This window comes from Rhinolophus sinicus, chromosome 1, assembly GCF_057876585.1.
Source record: "Rhinolophus sinicus isolate RSI-liver-muscle chromosome 1, RSI-T2T, whole genome shotgun sequence".
In the NCBI taxonomy this organism is placed as follows: Eukaryota; Metazoa; Chordata; class Mammalia; order Chiroptera; family Rhinolophidae; genus Rhinolophus; species Rhinolophus sinicus.
In genome coordinates this window covers 108,004,503-108,027,404 of record NC_142501.1, presented here as the reverse complement: position 1 = coordinate 108,027,404, position 22,902 = coordinate 108,004,503, and the positions used below count along the sequence as shown (strand labels likewise).

The 22,902-nt window shown below is 46.8% G+C and overlaps 1 protein-coding gene across 1 annotated transcript in view; it reads left to right on the top strand.

Moving 5' to 3' along the window:
* The window catches only part of ITIH5 (inter-alpha-trypsin inhibitor heavy chain 5), a 74,735-nt gene extending 52,593 nt beyond the window's left edge, over nucleotides 1-22,142 (top strand). The window contains exons 8-14 of the mRNA XM_019738263.3: nucleotides 7,027-7,195; nucleotides 8,945-9,254; nucleotides 12,527-13,083; nucleotides 15,640-15,693; nucleotides 17,622-17,738; nucleotides 19,627-20,004; nucleotides 21,071-22,142. Coding sequence (XP_019593822.3) covers nucleotides 7,027-7,195; nucleotides 8,945-9,254; nucleotides 12,527-13,083; nucleotides 15,640-15,693; nucleotides 17,622-17,738; nucleotides 19,627-20,004; nucleotides 21,071-21,369 — 1,884 coding nt within the window. The 3' untranslated portion in view covers nucleotides 21,370-22,142. The remainder of the gene's footprint in view (nucleotides 1-7,026; nucleotides 7,196-8,944; nucleotides 9,255-12,526; nucleotides 13,084-15,639; nucleotides 15,694-17,621; nucleotides 17,739-19,626; nucleotides 20,005-21,070) is intronic.
* The last annotated feature ends 760 nt before the right edge of the window (nucleotides 22,143-22,902 follow it).

Below are 22,902 nucleotides of genomic sequence, written 5' to 3'. Positions count from 1 at the left end.
GTATTAGGCCCAACAACCCAGGGTTTGTGGTACAAAAGCCTTTTGTGTCAGAGTTAGTTCCTTTTGAGTGTGGTTTGACGCAGATGCAGAAATATTTGAGAAAAGCTGCACCAAATGGGTACCCGGACGGAAGTGGTAGCAAGGCATGGGCAGGCAGCCGGTTTTTTTGTGGGCTCCATTCATGTTTCCCTCTGGGGGTCTTGTTATGCAGTGCTTCTCTCCTTGGGAAATGTTTCCGCACCACTCCCAATACGGTAGTTGGCACAGCGGATCGCTTACCCCTTGGAGGCTGTGCCAAGAGCCCACAGCTGCTTAGGCTCAGTTTTGCAGGAAAGGGGGAGAGGAAGCTTCCAGCCCCTGGTTCAGCACAGCTGAACGCAGGGCCCAAAGTGCCTCCTGGACACACCCGTCCCTGGTGATTGTGCTACGAGGGGCAGCGTGAGTGAAGAATGGAAAGGGGGCTACATCTGTGGGGCCCAGCTCTGCTTCTTCCTGCAGACACCACTGGGCAGACTATAGAATTTGCTTTCCTGAAATCCACTAGCGAGAAGGACCATGGCCAACCCTACTGAATGAATGGAGAACCTGAAACAGAGAGTTTATTTTTATTTGTTTATATCCCACCTTGTCCTTGAAAGACTTTAGATGGACAGAGATTGAAAGACGTACTTAATAATAAACCTACGGCAGAGCTAGAATTAACTTCTAAGACATTGTTTTCAAAGGAAATACCTTTCCCCCTTATGACCCAAGGGAAGTACAAAGGAGAGGAATTCATCACCATAAAATCATTTCAAACAGAGCATAATCCCTAGTCGTTGTGATTGTAAACAACCAGGATTAAAAGCAATCTTGTCTCGTGCCAGCATTCAGGCCAAAGCACTTCTTTGCTACCTAAATAGTACAAGAAATAGGTCCTTTTCAGTTATTAGTTGCATTTGTGTACCTTTCTATCATCCTTCCATCCAAACATAACCTGAATGTTGTAAAGGTCCCCTCTGATTACGTATATGGACCAGTGCTTGCAGACTGCCCCCTCGGATGGGCGGGGAATGCTTGCGTGCTTGTTGCCTGTGGCGCGGTCCTTTCAGGAATGGTATATACCCACTGGGCCTCTTGCTAGCTGATCTCTTTAAGAATTCTGTTTTCTTCCCCAGCGAGGCCCTTATGTGCAAATTATCCTTCTTTATGTAAGCACAGGGTTTGGCTTTCCTGTCTCTTCCCAATTACCCTCTCTCCCCAAGATTTACTAAGCCCTCCCCAATAGGCTTGCCCTCTAGCAGTGAGACACAGTAATCTAAACCTGTCTCCCCACGTCAGCCCTGTTCTTGTCCCCACATAAAGACGAATGAGGATGGTAACTTGCTGGAAGCTACTCTTATGGTCTCAAAGAGCAAATGTAGCTTTACCATGTCAGACGTTTAGCCCTCCTTCCTAATCAGACCCATACTCCCACTTATATTCACCTCCATTGAACTCTATGCAACATATGTAATCATAAATTTTATATGCTATTTTGAAAGATCTCCAAGGAAGACAATTCCACAGACTCCTATGGTCACCTATTAGCAAGGTCATTTTGGGGTACCATTACTCCAAGCGGTGCGTGTTGGGGTTACTTGTCTCCAGCAGACTGGTTTCTTCCCAAAGTACAAGGCCACTAGGGGGAGCTGTGGGGCTAGGGGGAGAAGTTCCAGGGACATGGCATGCTGGGGTATCCAGTATCTGTTCTTTCAGGTCAGGTTAGGTGGAAAGGGCGTTGGGGGCTCAGTGGTGACAATGCCAGTCCATCGCTTGCACTGTCAGAGCTACCAGCCACCATCATACACTCCTGGGTTTGGGAGGGACCTTAAGAGGAGGAAGTTCATCCCCCCATGGGATGTCCCTTGGCCTTCAGGGTAGTTCAAGCTTCAAACCACCTGTATTGCACATTCTCTGCCTTTCTGGGCTTCCTCTAATCTTTCTGGAACGTGCTTACCCTGTTCTCTGGACTGTATTCTTGGAAAAAGTTTGACTTGGTTTCTGTTCATCTGCAGCATGTAAACACACTGTACAGAGACATCAGCGTAAGCCCACTTACATTTATTCTTCTACCTGAACATTGACCTTCTGCCTGCCTTGTAAGCCTGCTATAGATCGTGGAGTTCCTGGGGCCATCGGCCCATCTAAGGAGAGGGTAGGAGCCCGTGAAGGGTTAAAGGGTGGTGGTGGCTGCAAGCATCAGTGGCATATTTGTAGATGCACAAATATGAAAGTCAGGGATGGGAGAGGACAGGAAATTCGCCTGCTAGAGTGTCTGTCCTCTGAAAAACCAGGAGTAATGAGACGGAAGGAGGGAAGGCCTAGCACCAGAAGGAGAGGGGGGCTGTTAGACCCTGAATGAAAATAAGCCTCCCGTTGCCATTCTTTTCTCATGGAAGAACTGGGGGTGAGCTTCACTGATGAGAAGCTGCATCAGTGGCAGCTTCTCTCCAGGACCCTTGGGATGAAGGCTGGGAGGCCACCCAAAAGGTCCTAATGCAATTGGCAATTGAGCAACTGTGAGCCTGCTGGCCTGCCTTCCCTTGGTTCATGTGAGGTCAAGTTGCAGCTGTGGCCTTACAAGGTCATAAGAAACCTGGAGTTGCTGAGCTAAGGGGAGGAGGGTGGAGAGGCTTGGACAACTATTCCTACAGCAGAATATCCATCACAATGGGGGAAATACCAGCGAAGGAGGTCTTTGGCACACTATTTCAGGATCCTTAAGGATGCCAGCAGCTAAACAAACAACACCCTTCTGACGAGCTTCCCCTAGTCCGAGCCTGGTGCCTGGCCAGCTCCGCGCTCCGACAGGGAGCAGTGCGGCTATTTCCAAGTATCTGCCTTGGCCCTGGGCTCTCAGGGACAGCCACTGCTTGCTGTTCTCCTGTCGCCTCACAGCTGTGGACTTTCCAGAGGTCTAGACCCTTGGGCAGCGAATGACACCGAGCCGTCTGATGCTCACCCTGGGGTTCTGTTGCCTCTAAATGGACAGAAGGGTGAGGAGACACGTGTTGCCGGCACGCAGGCTAATGCCATCAGCGTCAACACTCAGGGCGCTCCACCCACGTCTGTTTGTTGTAATATCAGATTTGTTTATTTTCACTTGAACACTATCCATCAGTCAGCTCAGTGATTCCTCCATATCGCTGTTCTTAGTCTTGTCTGCTGCGGGTTCTCAAGAACAGGGGCTGTGTCTCTCTTAGTCCCTTTGTGTCCATCAGTGGAATCCCACCTCTCTCTCATTGCTCATTCAACAGGTATTTCCTGAAAGCCTACAATGTGTAAAGTACCAAGTTAGGAGGGAGGGAAGGGCCAGGGCCCAGCTGCCTTGAGGAGCCCTGGCTAGTGTGACAGGTAGACAACTTATTCACTGTTCACTTACTCAGGAAACATGCACCAGGCATCTATTCTGCAGCCAGACGCTGCTGGGGATGAAACAGAGAGTGAGCGAATGGAAAAAGCTCCTGCACTCAGAAGTGTAGAATTGAGTTGGAGAGACAAGTAGATGCACAAATATGTAATTACATGCTCCCCGTAAATGTTGTGGAGGAAAAGAGAGAACAGTGGAGGGAGAGGAGGCAAGAAGCACAGTCTTGGAAAATGATGTTTAAGCCCAGAACTAAGGTGGCTATCTCTAGATGGGGGTAGGGGAGCTTTTGTGAGTTTTGTATGTTTTCATTCTGATCTTTTTTTTTTTTTTTTAAAGGAATATATACTTTTTTATATTAAGAAAAAATATCAAAGAAAAAACAATGTCTATTGCTAATCCAGGGCAGAGGTGGTTGAGCGCAGATTACAACCTGTTTAGGATGTTTAGGAAGACAAGGGTTTGCAAAAAGAGGTGGAATGGCCAGGACTGGGTGACTGAAGGGCACGAAGCTTAGGGAGACAGGCAGGAAGAAGGTGCAACACGATGTCCGGTTTCTGGCCCGGACCACCGGGTGGCTGGAGGTGCCATTCTCTAGGACAGAGAGCAGCAGAGGAGAAAAGGTTTGGGTAGAAAGTCAAAGCTTCAAATCTTCCACATGATGAATCTGAGATGCCTGTGGGACGTGCAGGGAGAACTGGTCTGGAGCTCATGAGAGCGGTGAGCTCAGGCGGTAGGTGTGGAAGTCGTCCATCCAGTAATCGGGCCTGGATGAACTCACTGAGGCGAGGTGTGTTGTGTGAGGGGGGCTGAGTAGGCAGCCCAGGGTGGGCTGAGAAGGAGGCACCAGCAATAGCGAGGGAGGACAGGTCAGAGAGGAGGGCATCCAGGCTGGTGCCAGGGAAACCAGAGGCGAGCAGAGCGTCAAGAAGGAAGGAACCGCCATCTTGGTAGAAAGCCTACAGATACTTAAAAATGGCTTCCAGATGGTGCTGACAGATTTGGGGTATGGATTCTGCTTATTATCACAAGATTCTTAGACACATTTCCTGGGGGTGAAAGTCAGGGATGGGAGAGGACAGGAAATTCGCCTGCTAGAGTGTCTGTCCTCTGAAAAACCAGGAGTAATGAGACGGAAGGAGGGAAGGCCTAGCACCAGAAGGAGAGGGGGGCTGTTAGACCCTGAATGAAAATAAGCCTCCCGTTGCCATTCTTTTCTCATGGAAGAACTGGGGGTGAGGGTGAAGGGTGGGGGGGATGGGACAACCCTCTGTAGGAAGAGAGGATGGATTTAATGAACTACGTTCATTGTTCTCGTCCTTGTGTGGATGCTTTCTGCGAGCATGTTATAGGAAATGAATCCATTAATTGCTGCCAGAAATGAAGTGAAAGAAACAAAGAAATAAACAGAGCCCGTCAACATGCACGGACCTGGAAGGGGTCCCAAAATCAGCTGCACATTGTAAGGGTTATAACTCAGAGGAGGCTCAGTGCCAGCAATCTTGGCGCTGAGATTCCACTGCTGCTCGTATAAATGTTGGCCCTGGAGCCCGACTTGCTGGGTTTTCATCCAGACTTCCATGGGGCGTGATGCTTAAGCCCTTCACACCTCAGTCGCCTTGCCTGTAAAATGGGAATTTTAATAATCACTTTACGTCCTGTGGGTTGTGAGGATTAAATGGGTCCATGGCCTGAGTGTGTAAAAACACTGGCACTTGGCATAAGATCTGGGGAGTAGAGGGCTCCCAGGGAATGCTAGCTGCCCATGCCATCATCGTCATTAAACTCCACTGCTGTCTCAACCTGGGGATGAAAAGATGGGAGAAAATGAGGTACAACTGGCATTCATTCGGTAGGGATCCACCAGGAGAATGTTGGGCGAACATCTGTCTGCTCAGGAGAGAAACTCTTAGCTTACTGAAAGAATATAATATACAGATTTAAAAGTAGATATGTCCAGATTCATTTTCTAATGGATTTTGAAGTTCCTATGGAATTCAAAGGTTGCACGTTGAGATGTTAGAGTGAATACAGCTGAATACAAGATTGAAGAGTAAGACGAAAGAGAAGAGGGACCATTCTGAAGGGAAAGGATAAAGAAACTGTGGCTAATTCGCATAGATGGAGGCAGAAGGTGCAGTGGGAGGGGTTATAAAGCAAAGGCAGAGAGTCATAGAACCTGGGAGAAGACCTACAGAATATTTTCAGGGTAACCATACAGTTCCTTACCACACGTCACTCTGCAGTCACTACTCCAGCCTTTACTGATTCTCTTTAACTCTGCTTCCTCCCCGCACTGGCAAGGCAGAGTGAACACTTGTATAACATACTGTGTGGCTGGCCCTGTGCTGAGTGCTTTCTGTGTGGTCACCGATTTCATCCTCGTGACAACCTGATGCGGTAGCACTATTATTGTCCTACTTTTGCAGGTGTAGTAACTTAGGCACAGGGACAAGAAAAAGGTAGTCAGTGATGGGACTGACTACCCAGGGCCCCAGGGCCACACAGAGAGTAAAGGACGGCTCGAGGCTCACACCCAGACCGCCAGCTCTCAAGTCTGTGCTCTTAATCATGGTAAAAGCCACCAGATGTTGTTGTTGTGGCAATTATGTAATAAATGTCCCATACTTCATATGCTGAATCTCTTCAAATGTCTAACAACAATGCTGTTTAGAGACAACAATACATGGTCAATTATTTTAGCAACTCTTGTCCAGGTTCCTAGAGCCTTCCTATTTGCGGTTTCATACGGTCTTTTTCTTCTTTCCTCAAGTCACGTCTTCTATCCTCACCTCTTGTCCCCTCGGCTTCTCCCCACTCACCTGGGTCACCTCGAACCATCACACCTTCTTTGCTTCTTTTCAGAATGTCCTCCCTAGTCTTCCAAGGTCCCTTACGCCTCATACGCACACTCCTCCTCTGTGAAGTCTTCTCTCGTCGCTCCAGCCCACAGTTTTCTCCATCTTTTTAAATGCCTGTGATATTTACTATTTGTACTTGTAATCTTCTAATTCGTGAAATGCCCATTCATTCATTCATTCATTCATTCATTCATTCACGAAGCTTCTCTCCAGCCCCTCCTGTGTGTCGGAAATTCTCCTGCAAAGAGTCACAGTACACCAAGAGAAAGAGATCTAAAGCAAATAATTATTACTGAGTAGTATGCACTTTATAATACAAGCGTATTGAGGCCTATTCTAGTCTAAAGGAGGGAGGTATCAGCTGTCTTTGGAGGCTTAGAAAAAGTTTCAAATAGAGAATGCAGTACATCAGCTGGGTTTTGAAGAATGACTGGGGGCTTATTGGGTGAAAACAATAGGGCATAGGCAGTGGGGGGAAAACACAAGTCAAGAGAACAGCAATTGTGAGGACATGGGGGGTCTGATACACCACGTCTTACAAAAGCATGTGACGTTTCATGTATTAAACACCCACTTGTGTCTTGTATAAAATTGTCACATATCTATGTCAGTTTTTTCAGTGAGCTGACAAAGTTCCTTGACATTTAGCTACGTGCCCTTTACATAGTAGGCTCTTCATGTGACCCCTGAGCTTGTTCCTGGTGTGCAGTTTCCCAGCCAGGGGACATGTGGACTAATTTGATCAGATGTGACTGTTTTGGTTTTGTGTTTGCCTAGACCAAGGATGCCCTCTTCACAATTCTCCACGACCTCCGATCCCAGGATCATTTCAGTATCATTGGATTTTCCAACCGGATCAAAGTGTGGAAGGACCATTTGGTGTCAGTTACTCCAGACAATATCAGGGACGCCAAAGTCTATATTCACCACATGTCGCCCACCGGAGGTAAATATGAGTCCTCCTTTTCACGTTAGCTTTGACGTGATTATAAACGAGTAGCTGATTTCCCCCAAGAGGCGAGGATTTGAATGCTGAAGCTATCACAGGAAAGGCGATAACAGCTGAGAACTTTCCCAGAAGCTTATGTTTCTCTGAACACCAAATCTGTAAGTTCTCCTCTTGCAGGCCCTGAACGAAGATGGTCAAGTAAGTTATGAGGGGAAATACCTGATAGGGTTTGGAGCCTTTCCTGGTTTATCTCACGGGTCCGGAACAATGAAGCTGTTTTTGTAAAATGTTTTGGGTGGAGAATTAAAGCCAAATAGATGAGTCAGTGCTTTGTGTGCTTGAGTCTTAGCACCTTAGAAAGCAGCAAGTGGAACTGCATAGCTGAACCCTTAGTCCCCTTGCAGGGTTGTCACCGGGAGCAGAGCAGGAATCCCAGGGGTCTGGGAGATGCCATAGATGGAAAGTGTGATGAGCTCTGAGTCTTTGCACACTTGGCTTGGGTATGGGGTCCAGGTGAGTGTGCACAGGAGAAAAAAGTCATAAAGAACTCTAGGAAAGCTAGAGTATCAGAACAGTGTGCTAATGTTACCCAACTGTGTCAGAGGTAAGGTCCACCAGCTCAGGACCTGTGTCTTACTCTTGCTCTTCTCTCAGTCACTAGTGTAGTGGACACATGACAGGTGCTCAGCAGACCTGAACCTGACCCCTCCTCCCGTTCTTAAAGGCCCTTTACAGAGACGCCATCTCTCAGAGTTGTTGTCTTGGTTAAGTCTACTTTCGTCCTCTGGAAACATAAAACCCCCAGTTCAGTCGTCCTCCCTCGGAGATTTTTCATCTTTCACATATTCGTTATTTCTTATCCAAGACAAAGCTCTGATTTCCCAAATGAATTTCGTTTGGAACTTGATCTTGCTTGGACCAAACTTTGATTGGCAATGGGATTTCCTACCAGTCTCCAGAGCAGTGTGGTCTGGGAACTGCTTTACTGGTTGATGGGAGAAATAAAAGATTAGATTTAATATTATAGCAATGATCTACAGCAGGGAATCGACAAGGCTGTCAAGTCCCTGAGGGAAGAAACTCTTTGTATGTCCCCTAGTTCTTAGCATAGCCCTTGACTTGTAGTGTGTGCTCAACAAATACTTATTAAATTGAATTTATTTTAATGGTACTTCATACAATTAGAAAGTTATGTGGTGGTGGTGGTGGGGGTGATAAAGCTGTAGAAAACAGTTGACGTGCATTATGTATGTTCTTTTAGAATCTAAACCTTAGAAACCTTCCTGGTTTTATTTTTTTCTCAAGATTTCATTGTCCCAAACTCTGCAGGTAAACAGAAAATTAATCCACTGCTCTCACAGAAGTAAGTGTCACATCAGGATTAGGAGCATAGATTCTGAAGCCAGATGGCCTGGATTTCAATCCAGCTCCACTATCCATGAGTCATTTAATCTCACTAGGCCTCAGTTTCCTCAACTGTAAAATGGGGGTAATAACGGAGTTGTTCTTAGGATGAAATGAATTAAAATATTTAAAGTACTTAGCAAACACTTGCCAAATTTTTAGACAGGCTGTTTGACCTGGAATCACCCCGTATATGTCAGTGACCTCTCTGCAACCCGACCCTGCCACATGTCACTCCTGCTCATGCTTGAATGGTTCTGAGAGATCTGTAGCCACGAATGTGCTTCCAGGTTAAGGAGGCATGTGCAAAGGCGTGAGCGGTCCTGTTTTGGTGTCCCACAGGCACAGACATCAATGGGGCCCTGCAGAGGGCCATCAGGCTTCTCAACAACTACGTGGCCCACAACGACATTGAGGACCGCACTGTGTCCCTCATCATCTTCCTGACGGATGGGAAACCCACCGTCGGGGAGACCCACACCGTCAAGATTCTCAATAACACCAAGGAGGCCGCCCGAGGCAAAATCTGCATCTTCACCATCGGCATCGGGAATGACGTGGACTTCAAGCTTCTGGAGAAACTGTCGCTGGAGAACTGTGGCCTCACCCGGCGTGTTCATGAGGAGGAGGATGCGGGCTCACAGCTCATCGGGTCCGTTGTGTGTCTCCTCGGGACAAAGAGAGGATGTCAGGAGGGGGTTGAGGGTTGAGTTTCATGAGAGATTCAGAAACGAGCGTGCATCTTAACGATAACTCATGACAGTGGGTGACATCAGAAAGGGTTTTGAAACCAGGCAAGTCTGGCTGCAAGTTCAGGCCCTGCTTGTGACTTTAGGCAAGATTTTACGTTTCCTCATCTATAAAGTGAGGATTATGGCCAGTTGACAGAATTTGATGAGAAAACCTGTGTGAAGCATTGGCAGAATGGCTGTCAGCTGTTAGGTGTTCAGGTAGCTCCTCTGGTTATAATTGTCTTCTTGACATTTCAAAGCACTTTCTGGTGTATTTACTCTAATTCCACCCTGTGAGTTAGCTGGAGAAGCAGTGTTATCTGCATGCTGAATACTAGTTAAAATGATCTTATCTTTATTTGGAAGCAAAATGACCAGTTGACACTGGTCACTGATTTTATATATATATATATACACACACACACACACACACATATAAGACGAACTAGAACTTAGGTCTTCTAACTCAGTTCAGTGCCTTACCTCAGATATCATGTTTCCAAACATCAGGTATGACTTTGTTTTTGATTCAATGACATGCTGACTCCCAGTTCAGCATTATTGCTTTAACCCACTTTGTGGCATATATGAGGTATGACCAAACAATATGGAGAACGTTTAAATAAAAAAAAGATTATTACACTAAAAAACACATTGCCATTAATTGTCCTCAAAATACTCCCCTCGCTTCAAACACATTTATCCCATCGTTCTTGCCACTTTCTGAAGCAGTTCTGAAAATCCTCTTTCGTGAGTGTCTGTAGTTGAGCTGCTTCAAGGTCCTGAATCAATTCAAAATGTTTATCCTTCATGATCATTTTGACTTTGGGAAAGACGCAGAAGTTACAGGGTGCTAGATCCAGTGAATAAGGTGGATGAGGACACACTGTAATGTTTTTATTGGACAGAAATTGCCGTACCAGAAGCGATGTGTGACACAGAGCCTTTTCGTTGTGATCACAAAATACGGTGAATGCTGCTGCCGGGTGCCATCCAATGGAAAGGCAGGGACTTTCAATATGGGAAGCGGGTGCTCGCTTTGGCAGCACATATACTAAAATACGGGAAGTGACGTGTCGCACTTTAGTAACAGTGTGTGACAAGTTTCAACTTGTTCGGAGCAGTCAGTCGGGTGTGAGCTACGGTTGAGAAGGTGTGTTTTAAAGTGTGCCATAAATCATTCTCCATCATGACACACATCGCTTCTAGTATGGTAATTTATATTCAATAAAAAACGTTACAGTGTGTCCTCATCCACTTTATTCACTGGATCTGGCATGTGCAACTTTTGGCTCTTCCCCAAAGTCAAAATTATTCAGGACATGGAGGCAGCCACAACAGCGCAACTAAACACACTCACAAAAGAGGACTTTGAGAACTGCTTCAGAAAGTGGCAAGAATGATGGGATAAGTGTGTTTGAAGCAAGGGGGAGTGTTTTGAGGGGGATTAATGGCAATGTCTTGTACTGTAATAAATATTTTTACTTAAACATTCACCATATTTTTTTATCACACCTCATATAGTAAATACTTACAAGGAAAGTGAGCTTTAGGTAGATTTATAAGTGTTTAATAGCCATAATCAATGATAAATCTAACTGGAGGTCACTGAGGTGGGCAATAAAGATAGGTCCTTGGGATGGAGCTACCCACCACTTTCCCTCAGCATTTTGTCAAAGATTTAAATCAAACCACAGATTAGCTTCCCACATTTTCAAAATCATTCAAAACTACATGCAAAGAGGGAGAATCTAATGCATTGTCTAACAGAATTGAGGTTGCATAACGTGTTCATAAGCAAAAGCAACTACATTGAAACAAATAAAACTGCACTGTCGTACTACTAGAAATACCGCCAATTCCCAACATTTATGGAGAACTTACAATATGACGGGCATTTCTACACACATTGTCTCAAGTGATCCTCACAGAAACCCTACGAGTGGGTATATTAGGGTAAAGGCTAAGTGGCCGTGCAGATGACTTTCTCCTGTAATTGTCGGACAGGATTTGTTCTGCTCCATGAGTCAGGTTCCTTCTACTTTACTGCTCTGCACCCCTTAGGTGTTGTTCTTAACTGCAAGGTTGAAATGAGGTCACTGTCACTTCTGTATTCCAGTGCTAAAAGGAGGGAAGGAAAAGAAAGCCAGGGCAAGCCATCTGCTTTCAAGTAAGCATTACAGAAGGTGCACGTATCACTTCTGCTCATATTCCATGGGGGAGAACATGGCCTAAGAAATGTAGTTTGTAGCTGGATGGACATGTGCCCAGTTAAAACTCAATTATTATGAAAGAAGAGGAGAGTGGGTCTGAGAAGACAGCTTGTAGTCTACCAAAATAGTTACTGTTAACGTTCCAATTTTACAGAGAAAGAAATTGAAGTTCAAAGAGGTTAAGTCATGTGTCTCAAGACACACAGCAAGGAAGTAGCTGAGATGGAGGTCTAACTCCACACCCTATGATCTCTAGATCTTTGGAAAAGGGATTTTAATTGTCTCTTTACTCAAAATGTAGCAACCGTGTAACATAACTGGGAAAAAAGCTAATGCAAGCAAATGCTGCATTACACAAAAGCATAGTGTCAAAGTGAAGGTCAGATTTCTCAAGTATAACATGCTAGTTAAAACACATCTGTAATACGTGCTTGCTTCTAAGAAAAATGTTTTAAGAGGCCCTTCAAGAAACAGGTGTGTACAAAGGAACGTTACCAAGAGTGGTTAAGGAATCTTGAACTTCTATCACCTGAAGAATAGTTAATGAAATCAGGGGTCCATTAGGCTGCATGAAAAGATGAGTTGTAGGAGCCCAGAGCAGTGTTTGTCAGGTATCTAAGTGTTGAAGATGGGTTAGTTTAATCCATTCTGTGCTGCTCCAGAAGCAACACTGAATCCAGTGGGTAGAAACTGCAGGGAGAAAAAGGAGATGCCTCCTCCTTCCTCATCAGAGCTGTTGAAAAAGAGACAAGGAAGCCTTGTGAGACGGTGAGTTCTCTGTCGCCAGTGGTGTTGAAGCTGCAGTTGCATGGCCTCCAATCAGAAATGTTCTGCTGGGTAGAATGTTGGACTTGATGGCTTCTGAGGTTAGATCCACCCTTCCAACAGCCCACAGTTTCGTTGAGGACCTGTCCTGCCTGCAGTCAGGGCAGGTCCTGACTCTCTCTCTCTCTCTCTCTCTCTCTCTTCTTCCGCGCCAGGTTCTACGATGAGATAAGGACGCCTCTGCTCTCGGATATCCGCATCGACTACCCAGCCAGCCTGGTGGAGCAGGCCACCAGAACCCTCTTCCCTAACTACTTCAACGGCTCAGAGATCATCATCGCTGGGAAGCTGGTGGACAGGAAGATGGACCGATTGCATGTGGAAGTCACGGCCAGCAACAGTAAGAAATTTGTCGTACTGAAGACAGACGTGCCCATGGAGCCCCAGAAGGCGGGCAATGATGTCACAGGAAGTGCCAGGCCCAAGGGTGATGAAGAGGAGGACTCCAACCCCCTCAGGCGTCTCTGGAGCTACCTGACCGTGAAGGAGCTGTTGAGTGCCTGGCTGCAGAGTGACAATGAGCAGGAGAAGGAGCAATTGAGGCAGAAGGCCCAGGCTCTGGCCGTGAACTCTCACTTCCTCACCCCATTTACCGCCATAAAGCTGAAGAAACCACTGCAGCTGAAGAAGCTGGAGGACCCCTATGGCATGTCTGCTGCCACAGGGCCTGAAACAGTCATGCAGAGCCTGCAAGGCTCCAATCTGCAGCCAGGTAATGAAACTCTGGCGATGGCCAAGTGTCAGGGGCCTAACATGTCCTTTCTACCTCCTTTTCAGGCCAAGGTCATCTCAGCAGTAGCCCGTTTTAGTTTGCTGTGCTGTCATGTTTATAAACAACAACTCTACACACAGCTCCTAGTTTTCACAGAGTGCATTCAATTATTGGGTTTGTTTTATTAACAATGGGATCTCTGCGGAGAAATTAGAAGAGGTGGCAGTTGTCTCAGAAATGTTGCCCAGTGAGTCAGTCTACTCATCAATCATCAGTACTGACTGCAACACGCACCAGGCATTACTGGAGATAAACAAATGAATAAACAAAGATTCATTTTTTTAACTGCCTTTCCATATTTTTAAGTACTTTGGAGTCATGTCATTTGAGGTGCATGCTAGATTTTATTTTCCTGAGAACATAGGTGAGGACCAAGTTCTGGATTGTTGAGAGAATTTACCCGTTATGTACTTAGCACTCAGCATCTAAACAGAAACTGTCATTAGCTGTCTCAGCGCCATTTTGACGGTGGAATTAGTAGCAACAAGAACAGGAAAAGGAAAGGAAAAGTAGTTCAACCAAAGCAGAGGATTTTATTCTCATGTTTGTGGAAAACAGCATGTTTTTTGTGTGTAACATTTTTATTAAATTCCTGTCAAATTCACATCTCCTAAGGAGAGGGAATTGATGTTAACCCCGGGCCTACAAATGCTGTCTTATTTATTCCTCACACGCTAAACTCTGAGAAGCACCTGGGCCATGGTGGAGAAAGCACACGTTAGGATCTGGACAGAGCCGAGCTTCAGCTCACCGAACCTCCTGACCAGTTGTATGGCTCGGGCAGATTTCTGAACCTCTCTGAGCCTCTATTCCCTTATCTGTAAAATGTCAATAATAATAACTTCTGAGAAGAACTGTTGCAAGGAGTAAATGTGTTAAGTCTTTGGCACATATGAATGTTCTACAAATGTTAGATACCCTCTCCCCTGAGCAGTGCAGAACTAGAAATTTATTGAAAAGTTCAGACCTTGATGTGAAGGTTAAAAATGATATGTTAGGTTTTTTGTTGTTGTTATTTTGTTTTGTTTTTGTTTTCTTTTTAGAAAGAGTGGAGCTTGTCTTGGCAAAACCAGTACAATTTTATTTCTGATGAAAAGCAGGTCACGTGATGCTATGAAAAAGCCATATGAGAAACCCAACTGATTGCTCAAAAGAGTTGTTTGGGATAGAATTTTTCAGAAGCATCAGTTAATACTCAGGACAGTCTTTCTTGTTCTGAAGCTTGGATGGATTTTAAATTTAAATTTTAGGGCCGGCTCGGTGGCTCAGGTGGTTGGAGCTCTGTGCACCTAACGCCGACGTCGCCAGTTCGATTCCCACATGAGCCAGTGAGCTGCGCCTTCTACAGATAAGATTATGAACAACGGCTCTCCCTGGAGCTGGGCTGCCGTGAGCAGCCAGAGGTGAGCAAGTTCTGCCGTCGGCTGCGGTGGGCTGCTGGTGGCCAGCATGAGTGGCTGGCAACTGGCGAGAGCTGCCAACCGACTGACAACCAGCAATCCCCCTGGTGACCAACTGCCAGCATGGGCCAGGGGCCTATGTCCTACACAACTAGACTGGAAAACAATGGCTTGAACCAGAGTAGGGGGGGAGCGCAAGAAGGGGGCGGAAATTTAAATGTTAGTGTCTGTGGCAGCTGCCACTCCCCAAGGCTCTTTAGAGTAACCATCCAAACTGAGAAGTTGCTTCTCCACCATGGTGTGCCTGACTCTGCCCGTGTCCTCCTGGCCAGGGACCCGTGTAAAGAAGACAGGCTCTGAGACACATTCAGATACTTTCATCTTTTATTTCTGAGAGGAGCAAATATCAGTGAAGAAGAGTGTGATCTTGTTAATACCAACAGTTTGAAATAAGATATTTATTTTTAAAAATTAATTTATGTTTAGGTTATTCTTTAATTGATTATTTCTGCCTGCTGCTTTAGGAATTGGGCTCACACACACATAGCTACAGACACGGGACTGTAACAATATATGTTTTACATTTTTGCAGTTTTCTGTTTTTTTTATAATTATGGTAAAAAAACACACACAAAAAAAACAAAAACAACCTACGTAAGATACAATTCACCATCGTAACCATTTTAAGAGTACGGTTCAGTACTGTTAAGTATGTTTGTACTGTGAAACGGAGTTCCAGAACTTTTTCATCTTGCAAATCTCAAACTCTGGACCCAGTAAACAAGTCTACCTTTCCCCCTCCTCCCATAACTATACCTTATGTCTGATGGAATATTCCCCCTATTATACACACAGAAATCACAGTGATGAAGGACAGTGTCTAATTTATAAAAGTATAAAATAAGCCTATGCACGCTACACCTTCAATTGTGTGTTGTGAGGCCAAGCTCCTTCTTTAAAAAAGGTGATGTTTTCAAGTTTCCCCCAAGATATCTGAAAGCTACATTTTACTGATCTCAACCCTTTCCTCTCTATACCCCTCTCTTCACCCTCTTTCATGAATAACAGTGGTTGTCTTCGTCCTTCTCCTTTCTAGGACCAGCTCTCAAGAAACCATACAACCCAAGAATTAAAGTCTCCAAGACATCAGGTAAAGAAAAGATCGTGGTTCGTGTGATTTGAGAGTTCAGATGTTTAGAAAGTGGACAATCAGGAATTCCCTGAAGCCAGTTAAAATACCAGCTCACAGAAACATGACACCGGGACCCATATTTACTGAGCCCACGCCAGCAGCGTGGGGCAGTTCTGAGAACCTGGATCATCATTAAACCGTGACATAAACACCGTGGGTAACACCATCCCTGGGAGCCTGGCAACAGCCCCCAAAAAACAGGCAGCAGAAGCACATTCTCATAATTACTGAGTCATAAAGACATTTGTTTCAGAGATCTGAAGTATACATGCTTCCAGTTCCTGGGGTTACATGCAGGTTTTATAAAAATTGTCATATATAATTTTTAATCCTTGACTTTAGAGGAAAGAACAGATAAAAAATACCATAAAATTTCCTTTGGCCAGCTTCCTGGGATTATGATAAAAATGCGGAAGAATAATAACACCAGGGCTGGGCTGAAGTCTTCAAATGCACATATGTCCTTTGTAAGTCTTGCTACTGGTGTGCTGGACGTGCCTGCTCCTAAAGCCAGGGACATCCTGGAGATTAGCTGTGGGAATAGGAAACAGACAGTCTCCAATGGAGAGAACATGATTCCTTGGCACCTACACATGCTTATGGAATGCAAGAGAACCTTCCTCATGGGCTCTGCGTGGCGCGATGACTTTCAGACCACACCTCTCTTTTGTGGAGCAAGCAATGTCTCTCCTTGGAAAGGGATTTGGGTGATTTGATGTGGTGTGAGCCCAGGAAACTCTCAGAGAACCGTCCCCCAGTTATATTCATACCTAGAGCGTGCCAAGAGTATGTCCCAGGAGTATTATCTCCTATCGTGTCATTTCTTTCATTTACAGAAGACCAGTACTTCTATTTCTTTCTGTGTTGCCATTCACAAGGTGCTTGAGGCACTTCACAGCGAGATCAGCCAGGCTCTTTCAAGGGCCCTTCTGAGTCATGGTGAGGCAGAAAGGGTTTTCGGCAACGACACCATGGTCATTAATTTGCTTGGCAGTCAGTCTTGACCTCCTGCCTCACAACCCCCGCCATATATAACGCGTATACATACATGTATGTACATCAAGTAGAGAGGTATTCAGAACAACGTTGTGTTTGGTGCATAAGTTTGAGAGAAACTAACTCCCCCGTCTTGTGAGAGAAGAGAATTGATGTAGACTCTCGGGAAACATTTTGTCTGCACAATAAGAGACAGGGCTGTCCATCTTACCCAAGGTGAAAAGGAAGAAAATGGCCAGGAACGAGGCCAGCTAAACGTTGTGGTCTCCTCTGTGGACAAAAATTGGAGAGAAAGAAGTCAGTATGGCCCAGAGGAGGGACTTGCAATGTCATCACTGATGGTCCTGCCTAAGCTCCTGTGTCCCTCACGTGTCATCAGCCCTACATTGGGCTTGGTCATTACTCCTGCTACGTAGGGTTGTGACATCTGGCACTTTGAATGTCCTTAGTGCCATGCAGTGTGGCCACAGGAGAAGGCGGGTTCTCACCCATACCTCTACACTTGGGCAGTCAAGGAGAGAGGAAAGAATTGGGGGCGGCCACGTGGGAAATTGAAGAATGTGGACTCAGTAATAGTGGGGGTGTGTGGTGGTCCCTCGTTCCTTTCTGTGCCTGGCTTTCCTCTCAAAGCTTAGTTGTCTGTGTTTGGCCAAGGTGCAGTAAAAGGAGCATTATATTTGAATTTAGGGGACCCGAGTTCAAATATTCACTTTACCATGTCCTAACTGTGTCACTTGGGTGAGTCCCTTCACCTCCCAGTCATCTTCGTCATTTAGACATTCAGGATCACGGACAGGAGAAAGTAAATGATTTGTGAGAAAATAGAAGAGTACGGAACCCAATAAATGTCTTTCTTTCTCTTTCTCTCCTGTTATTTTCTGCCCTGCCAGCGGATGGAGACCCCCATTTTGTTGTGGATTTCGCCTTGAACAAGCTCACTGTCTGCTTCAACATAGATGGGCAGCCCGGGGACATCCTAAGGCTGGTCTCTGATCACTCAGACTCTGGTAAGTCCTGCCCTGCGTGGTGGCCCCTGGGCAAGAGCGAGGTGCGTGTTCTGTTTCCTCTCTGCCTAGACTGGATATCCAGGTATATAAGGGGGCACATCATAGATGCTCAACGATGATCGTCGATGGTTAATTAAAGGAAGCAGACTGTGTGCTGGGCTTGGAAGCAGGAAGACATGCGTAGGAAACCCTGCTCTCTGACTTAACTATTCTGTGGCCTTGGAGACTTGACGCGGGGGCTTCTGCTGTCTCCCTTGTAAAACAGAGATGGTGATCTTCGCGCTGCTGGCCGCACCAGGCTATTATAGAGACCAAATTAAATAATGGATAGGAAGCTGTTTTGTAAATGCACATGTGCTGTATAAATTCACGATAATTATTGTTATTATGTATTTCCATTCAAAAACTGTGATGATGGTGGGATGTTCTCAACTCATCTCTCTCTGTTCCTTGATGATTGAGATGTTAACGCTGGATGTCAATTACTGAGCTCTGTGTGCACAGAACACGGATGTAGGAAGGGCTTTGATCCCCTTTGTTCCGTAGAGGGACCGCGTGAAAGGGATTGGTATATGAAAAGCTTCTCGAGTTACACGCAGGTAACAGTGCCTCAGGGAGGGCCATGTGGATAGCCACACAGCCAGACTTTATGACAACAAGCTTTGCAGTGGACATTCTGGTATTTCTCAGTTCTGAGGAAATGAGTTTTTTGGAGGGCTAGGTGACAGAGGGTCCCGTGGCCGGGTGACACGGATGATGTCATTATGTAATGTTTGATCCCAGGCTGATTTCCCACCTTGCTGTCCTGTGGGGCTTCCTAGTTTTAGAGCTAAATCTCAACTTGTGTGTGACTCAAAGGACCCAGGAGTGAGCTAGGGGCCTATCTATCCCCCACCCTGGAGGTTCCTATCCCTGTTGGCACTGTTCCGTCATTTCTGTGTTTAGCGTGGCGTCCGCAATGGGAAGCTCAGTGGAAGGTGCTTGGGGCCTGGAGGCGGGACTACCTGACTTCCATTCATTCTGGGGTTCCTCCTTTCCCTGGCTCCTTGTCCCAGAGAAGACAGTTTTCCCCTGGAATGTCCAAGAAGTTGCTAGTGACGATATAGAGGAAGAGTATCCCCCAAGCAGAGAAAACAGGAGTTAATTATATAGCAGGATTTTTTTTACTGCTAATTCCTCTGAGAGCAAAATACACTTCATGGGCGTCACCCAATTCAATCCCAAACATCTCACACGGGATGGCCTCCTGTCCGGACAGCATGGTTCCCCCTGGGCCTGGCTCACAGGCAACACTCAGGTCTAGAAAAGCTGTCATTGTATTCATGACGGTGAAGGAAAAAAGAAAGTGCTGTTTGCTGGCCATCAAAAGCTTACACACATGCCCCCTCCCGTGAGCCTCATGACAGTCCTGTTAGGTTTCACATCCCCATCTGACAGATGAGGACGTGGAGGCTTGGTGTTTTAAAGGGACGTGCCCAGGGATGCACACCTAGGATGTGGAAGAACTTGAGTTTTTGGACTCAACATAATTCTAACCTTTGCGTTATACCACATCTCAGATCAGTGGTGACTGGTAGAGAAGGAACATGTGTCTTGGTCCCTACACTCAGAATGAAAGAAATCCGAGAATGCACGCAAACAAACACGGGAACCCTTTCGGTGGTATGTTGACCCAATCCTGCATCGTCCTTCCGCCATCCTGAGATGCGGGTCAAACATGGGGAAGAAATTCACTCGTAGGCATGGAGTGGCCTCCACTTGCCAAAGTTCACGGTGCAAGAAATACAAAGATAAGGCCAGAGAAGGAAGGGAATTCTGATGGGACGCCTTTAGCATGAAAGTGGGGATGGTTTTTCTAACCCCTGCTCTCTTCCCCTCCGCCTTTGAGGTGTGACAGTTAATGGAGAGTTAATCGGGGCCCCGGCTCCCCCCAACGGCCACAAGAAGCAGCGTACTTATTTCCGCACCATCACCATCCTGGTCAACAAGCCCGAGAGGTCGTACCTGGAGGTCACACCGCGCAGAGTCATCTTGGATGGTGGGGACAGGCTGGTCCTCCCCTGCAACCAGAGCGTGGTGGTAGGGAGTCGGGGGCTGGAGGTGTCAGTGTCCGCCAATGCCAACGTCACCGTCACCATCCAGGGCACCGTGGCCTTTGTTATCCTCATTCACCTCTACAAGAAGCCAGCCCCCTACCAGCGAGACCACCTGGGCTTCTACATCTCCAGCAGCAAAGGCCTTTCCGGCAACTGCCATGGACTGTTAGGTATGCAGCTGCCCTTCGTGGGCCAGAGGGGAGGGGTCGGCTCCCTGAGGAAGGCTGGTGTTTCCGACAGCTTCAGCTTGGCTGAGAAATGCCATGGAAGTGTGGTCTTTATACATATCATGGACATTGTATTTCTTGCCTCCTGGTGACTTTCTAGAATAGGAATGGGCTTTAGAGGCTAATTCTCACGGCCTTCTGGGAAAGTGAGCAAAGAAATGGGGAGTAATCCTCTCAAGGTCTGGTTCCTTACTCTCAGCAAGAAGATACAAAGAAAGGGCAGTCCACAGCCCTGCACCCGGCATGAGACGGTGTCCCTTCCGGGGGTCACCCCTGTTGCCGTGACACCAGGCTATTCACTCAGGCTGGCTCTGTTTGACGTGAAGTTTCGTGTGGGCCCCTTGCCCACAAGTTAAGAGCTAGCTGCTGCCAGGGCTCAGTTTAGAAAGCAGGATTTCCTGGCACTTGAGATGGACGTGCTTCTGTAGCACCTGCCTGCCAAGCACGAGCTCCCTCTCACAGCCGCAGACCAGGATTCCTTGGCTTTAGCAGTGCCCTCGCTTGACCTGGAGAACGCAATTATGCGTCTCAAGAATGAACTGAACCCAGTGCTTGCTGTACCCTCAGCCCAGTACAACGCACTAACTGTATAATATGGGGCGGACTTTTGACTGGGGAGGAAAGAAAGGAAGGCTGACCCTTCTTCCCTATTTATCATCCCCCTGCTTGTCCTCCTGACTCAGTGGTTATCTTTACTTGCTGGGTAGGCAGCTTTCCACTGTTAGCAAGTGGACAGCTTCCAGCTGTGGGGGCCATTACCTATAAAGTCTCGGGTCTCTCCTCTCCAGACCCGCCAAAACACTGCATTCTGTCGCTGATGCTGGGAAAGGCATGGGGGCCTTCTGGGAGGCACCCAAGCCTTCCAGTGAAAAACCCTCCTGCCACTAACATCATTAATCCCCCTTCTCTGGGTGCCACATGTGCATTTGCTGGTAAGATTTTTTTTTTTTTTTCAACACAGTGTGGCCTTGCACTTGACTTAGACCTGTTGCTTTTCTTGTCCTCTCAGGTCAGTTCCTGAACCAGGATGCCAGACTCACAGGGGAGCCTGCCAGGCCCAGCAAGAACGCTACTAGTCCTCCACTCCCCAAGGCAGGTGGGGGTTCTGAGACTGTCCTGAAGGTGAAAGGGCACCAGGTCCCGGTGGTCTGGAAACAGAGGAAAATCTACAACGGGGAGGAGCAGATAGATTGCTGGTTTGCCCGGAACGCCACCCAGCTGCTCGACGGCGAGTACAAGGATTACCTGGCAGCCCATCCTTTTGACTCAGAGACTACGTTCGGCCTGGGGATACCCCGGGGACTCTGACACTAGCAGCCTTAACGTAAGAGTGCATGACAGGGAAGTGGCCTTTGGGGACACCATGGTGTGGTTCTTGTCGCTGGCACGTGCCTCGTCTCTTGGCAATTGGATGCAGCTTGCGGCCTACCCCTGGTGGCCCGTAGACCTGACGTCTGCTTGAGCAAAGGGTAGGGTCAGGAAGCTGGAGTGAGATGTTATTTCCTCTGCTTCCTCGTCCTGTGTCCCCTCCTTATGTACAATAGAGAAAGGTGGTAGCACCAAGGTGGGAAGGTCATAGTTGAAAGCAAGAAGTCTGTATCTTGTACCAACTGGCTTGTCCATCTCATAGCCTACCATAAAGTCACTCTGATGAAGGATGGTTGCCACCAAGTTTGTTTTCTCTGCAGCAATGGCCACGTTTGGGCACGCTGCTTTCCGCCTTGTAAATGCTTAGGAATCCATCCTCATAGTACTGCTGTGTCCTCCAGAAGTGTGGCCAGCCTCTGCTTGAGGCGACCTTCTGATGGAGCCCAGACCACGGGTCATGCAAATAGCATGTAGATTTGATCACTGTAAACCATTAAGTCTTTGCTTGGGAGAGGACTTTCTTCTGCTGTGATAGCTTGCCCTTGAAAATTAGTTTCCATTTTTATATTAAAAAAATTGATTGAAAATAGAAAATCTATATCCTAGCTCCCCATGTCTTTCCAGTGGGCTTTGTAAACCACTTGACTTTGCCGATGGAGAATCTCTTATTTATTCCAGTAAGCTAAGTGCTTTTAATAAACAGAACAGCCCCACCTGGGTTTTTTACTGGCCTGTCATGGCTGGAGAGTCGGCCCATTGAATGGCGAAGCTTTTAGTAGGTTCCGCCCTCATCATAACTGTGGGCTTCCGTGCTCACAGTCTCCAGGAGGTGATAAACCGGGTTCTTGCAGGACCAGACTTGGGAGGTAGACACAGCCCAGGGAGCGACCGTCAGCTATCCATAGGAGTCCGTTTGCACGTTCTTGGCAGGAAGTGTGGACATGCTCACGTTGTCTAAAACGCCTTCCCATCCCTCAAGTAGGCAAAGCCAGGAAACCAGCATGACTGAAGGGCTCTGGTTCTAGACGTTGGACAGATCTGGTCCCAGTAGAGAAAGGTTAAAATCATGGAGAGGGGTCTTCAAAAGTCAAAAGTCAGCGACTGTCACCCTTCTCATTGTGGACCCCCTCTGGGCAGCCCGTCCTTATTATCAGGGGGACGTGAGGCTGCTGATGGCATTGCAGCCTCCTTTCCCATCCTCCTCGCCAGTTCCCACTCTTGCTCTGTTTGGTCTTTTCAGGACCACCGAGGTTCACTGATGCTCACTGAGTAAGGGGCATAGTCAGGATGCAGATGGACGCAGGGGGCACTTGAGCCAAATGGCAAAGAAAGAAAGATTTGAGTCAGAGAAATAGAGTATTTTGATGTGAGTCTGAGTGAAATAAGGGCTTTTGTGTTGGCTGAACTGGAGGTTTTTCCCAGTCGGGAGCGACTCCAGAGCAGACTTTCATGAAATATGGAAGCATACTTAGC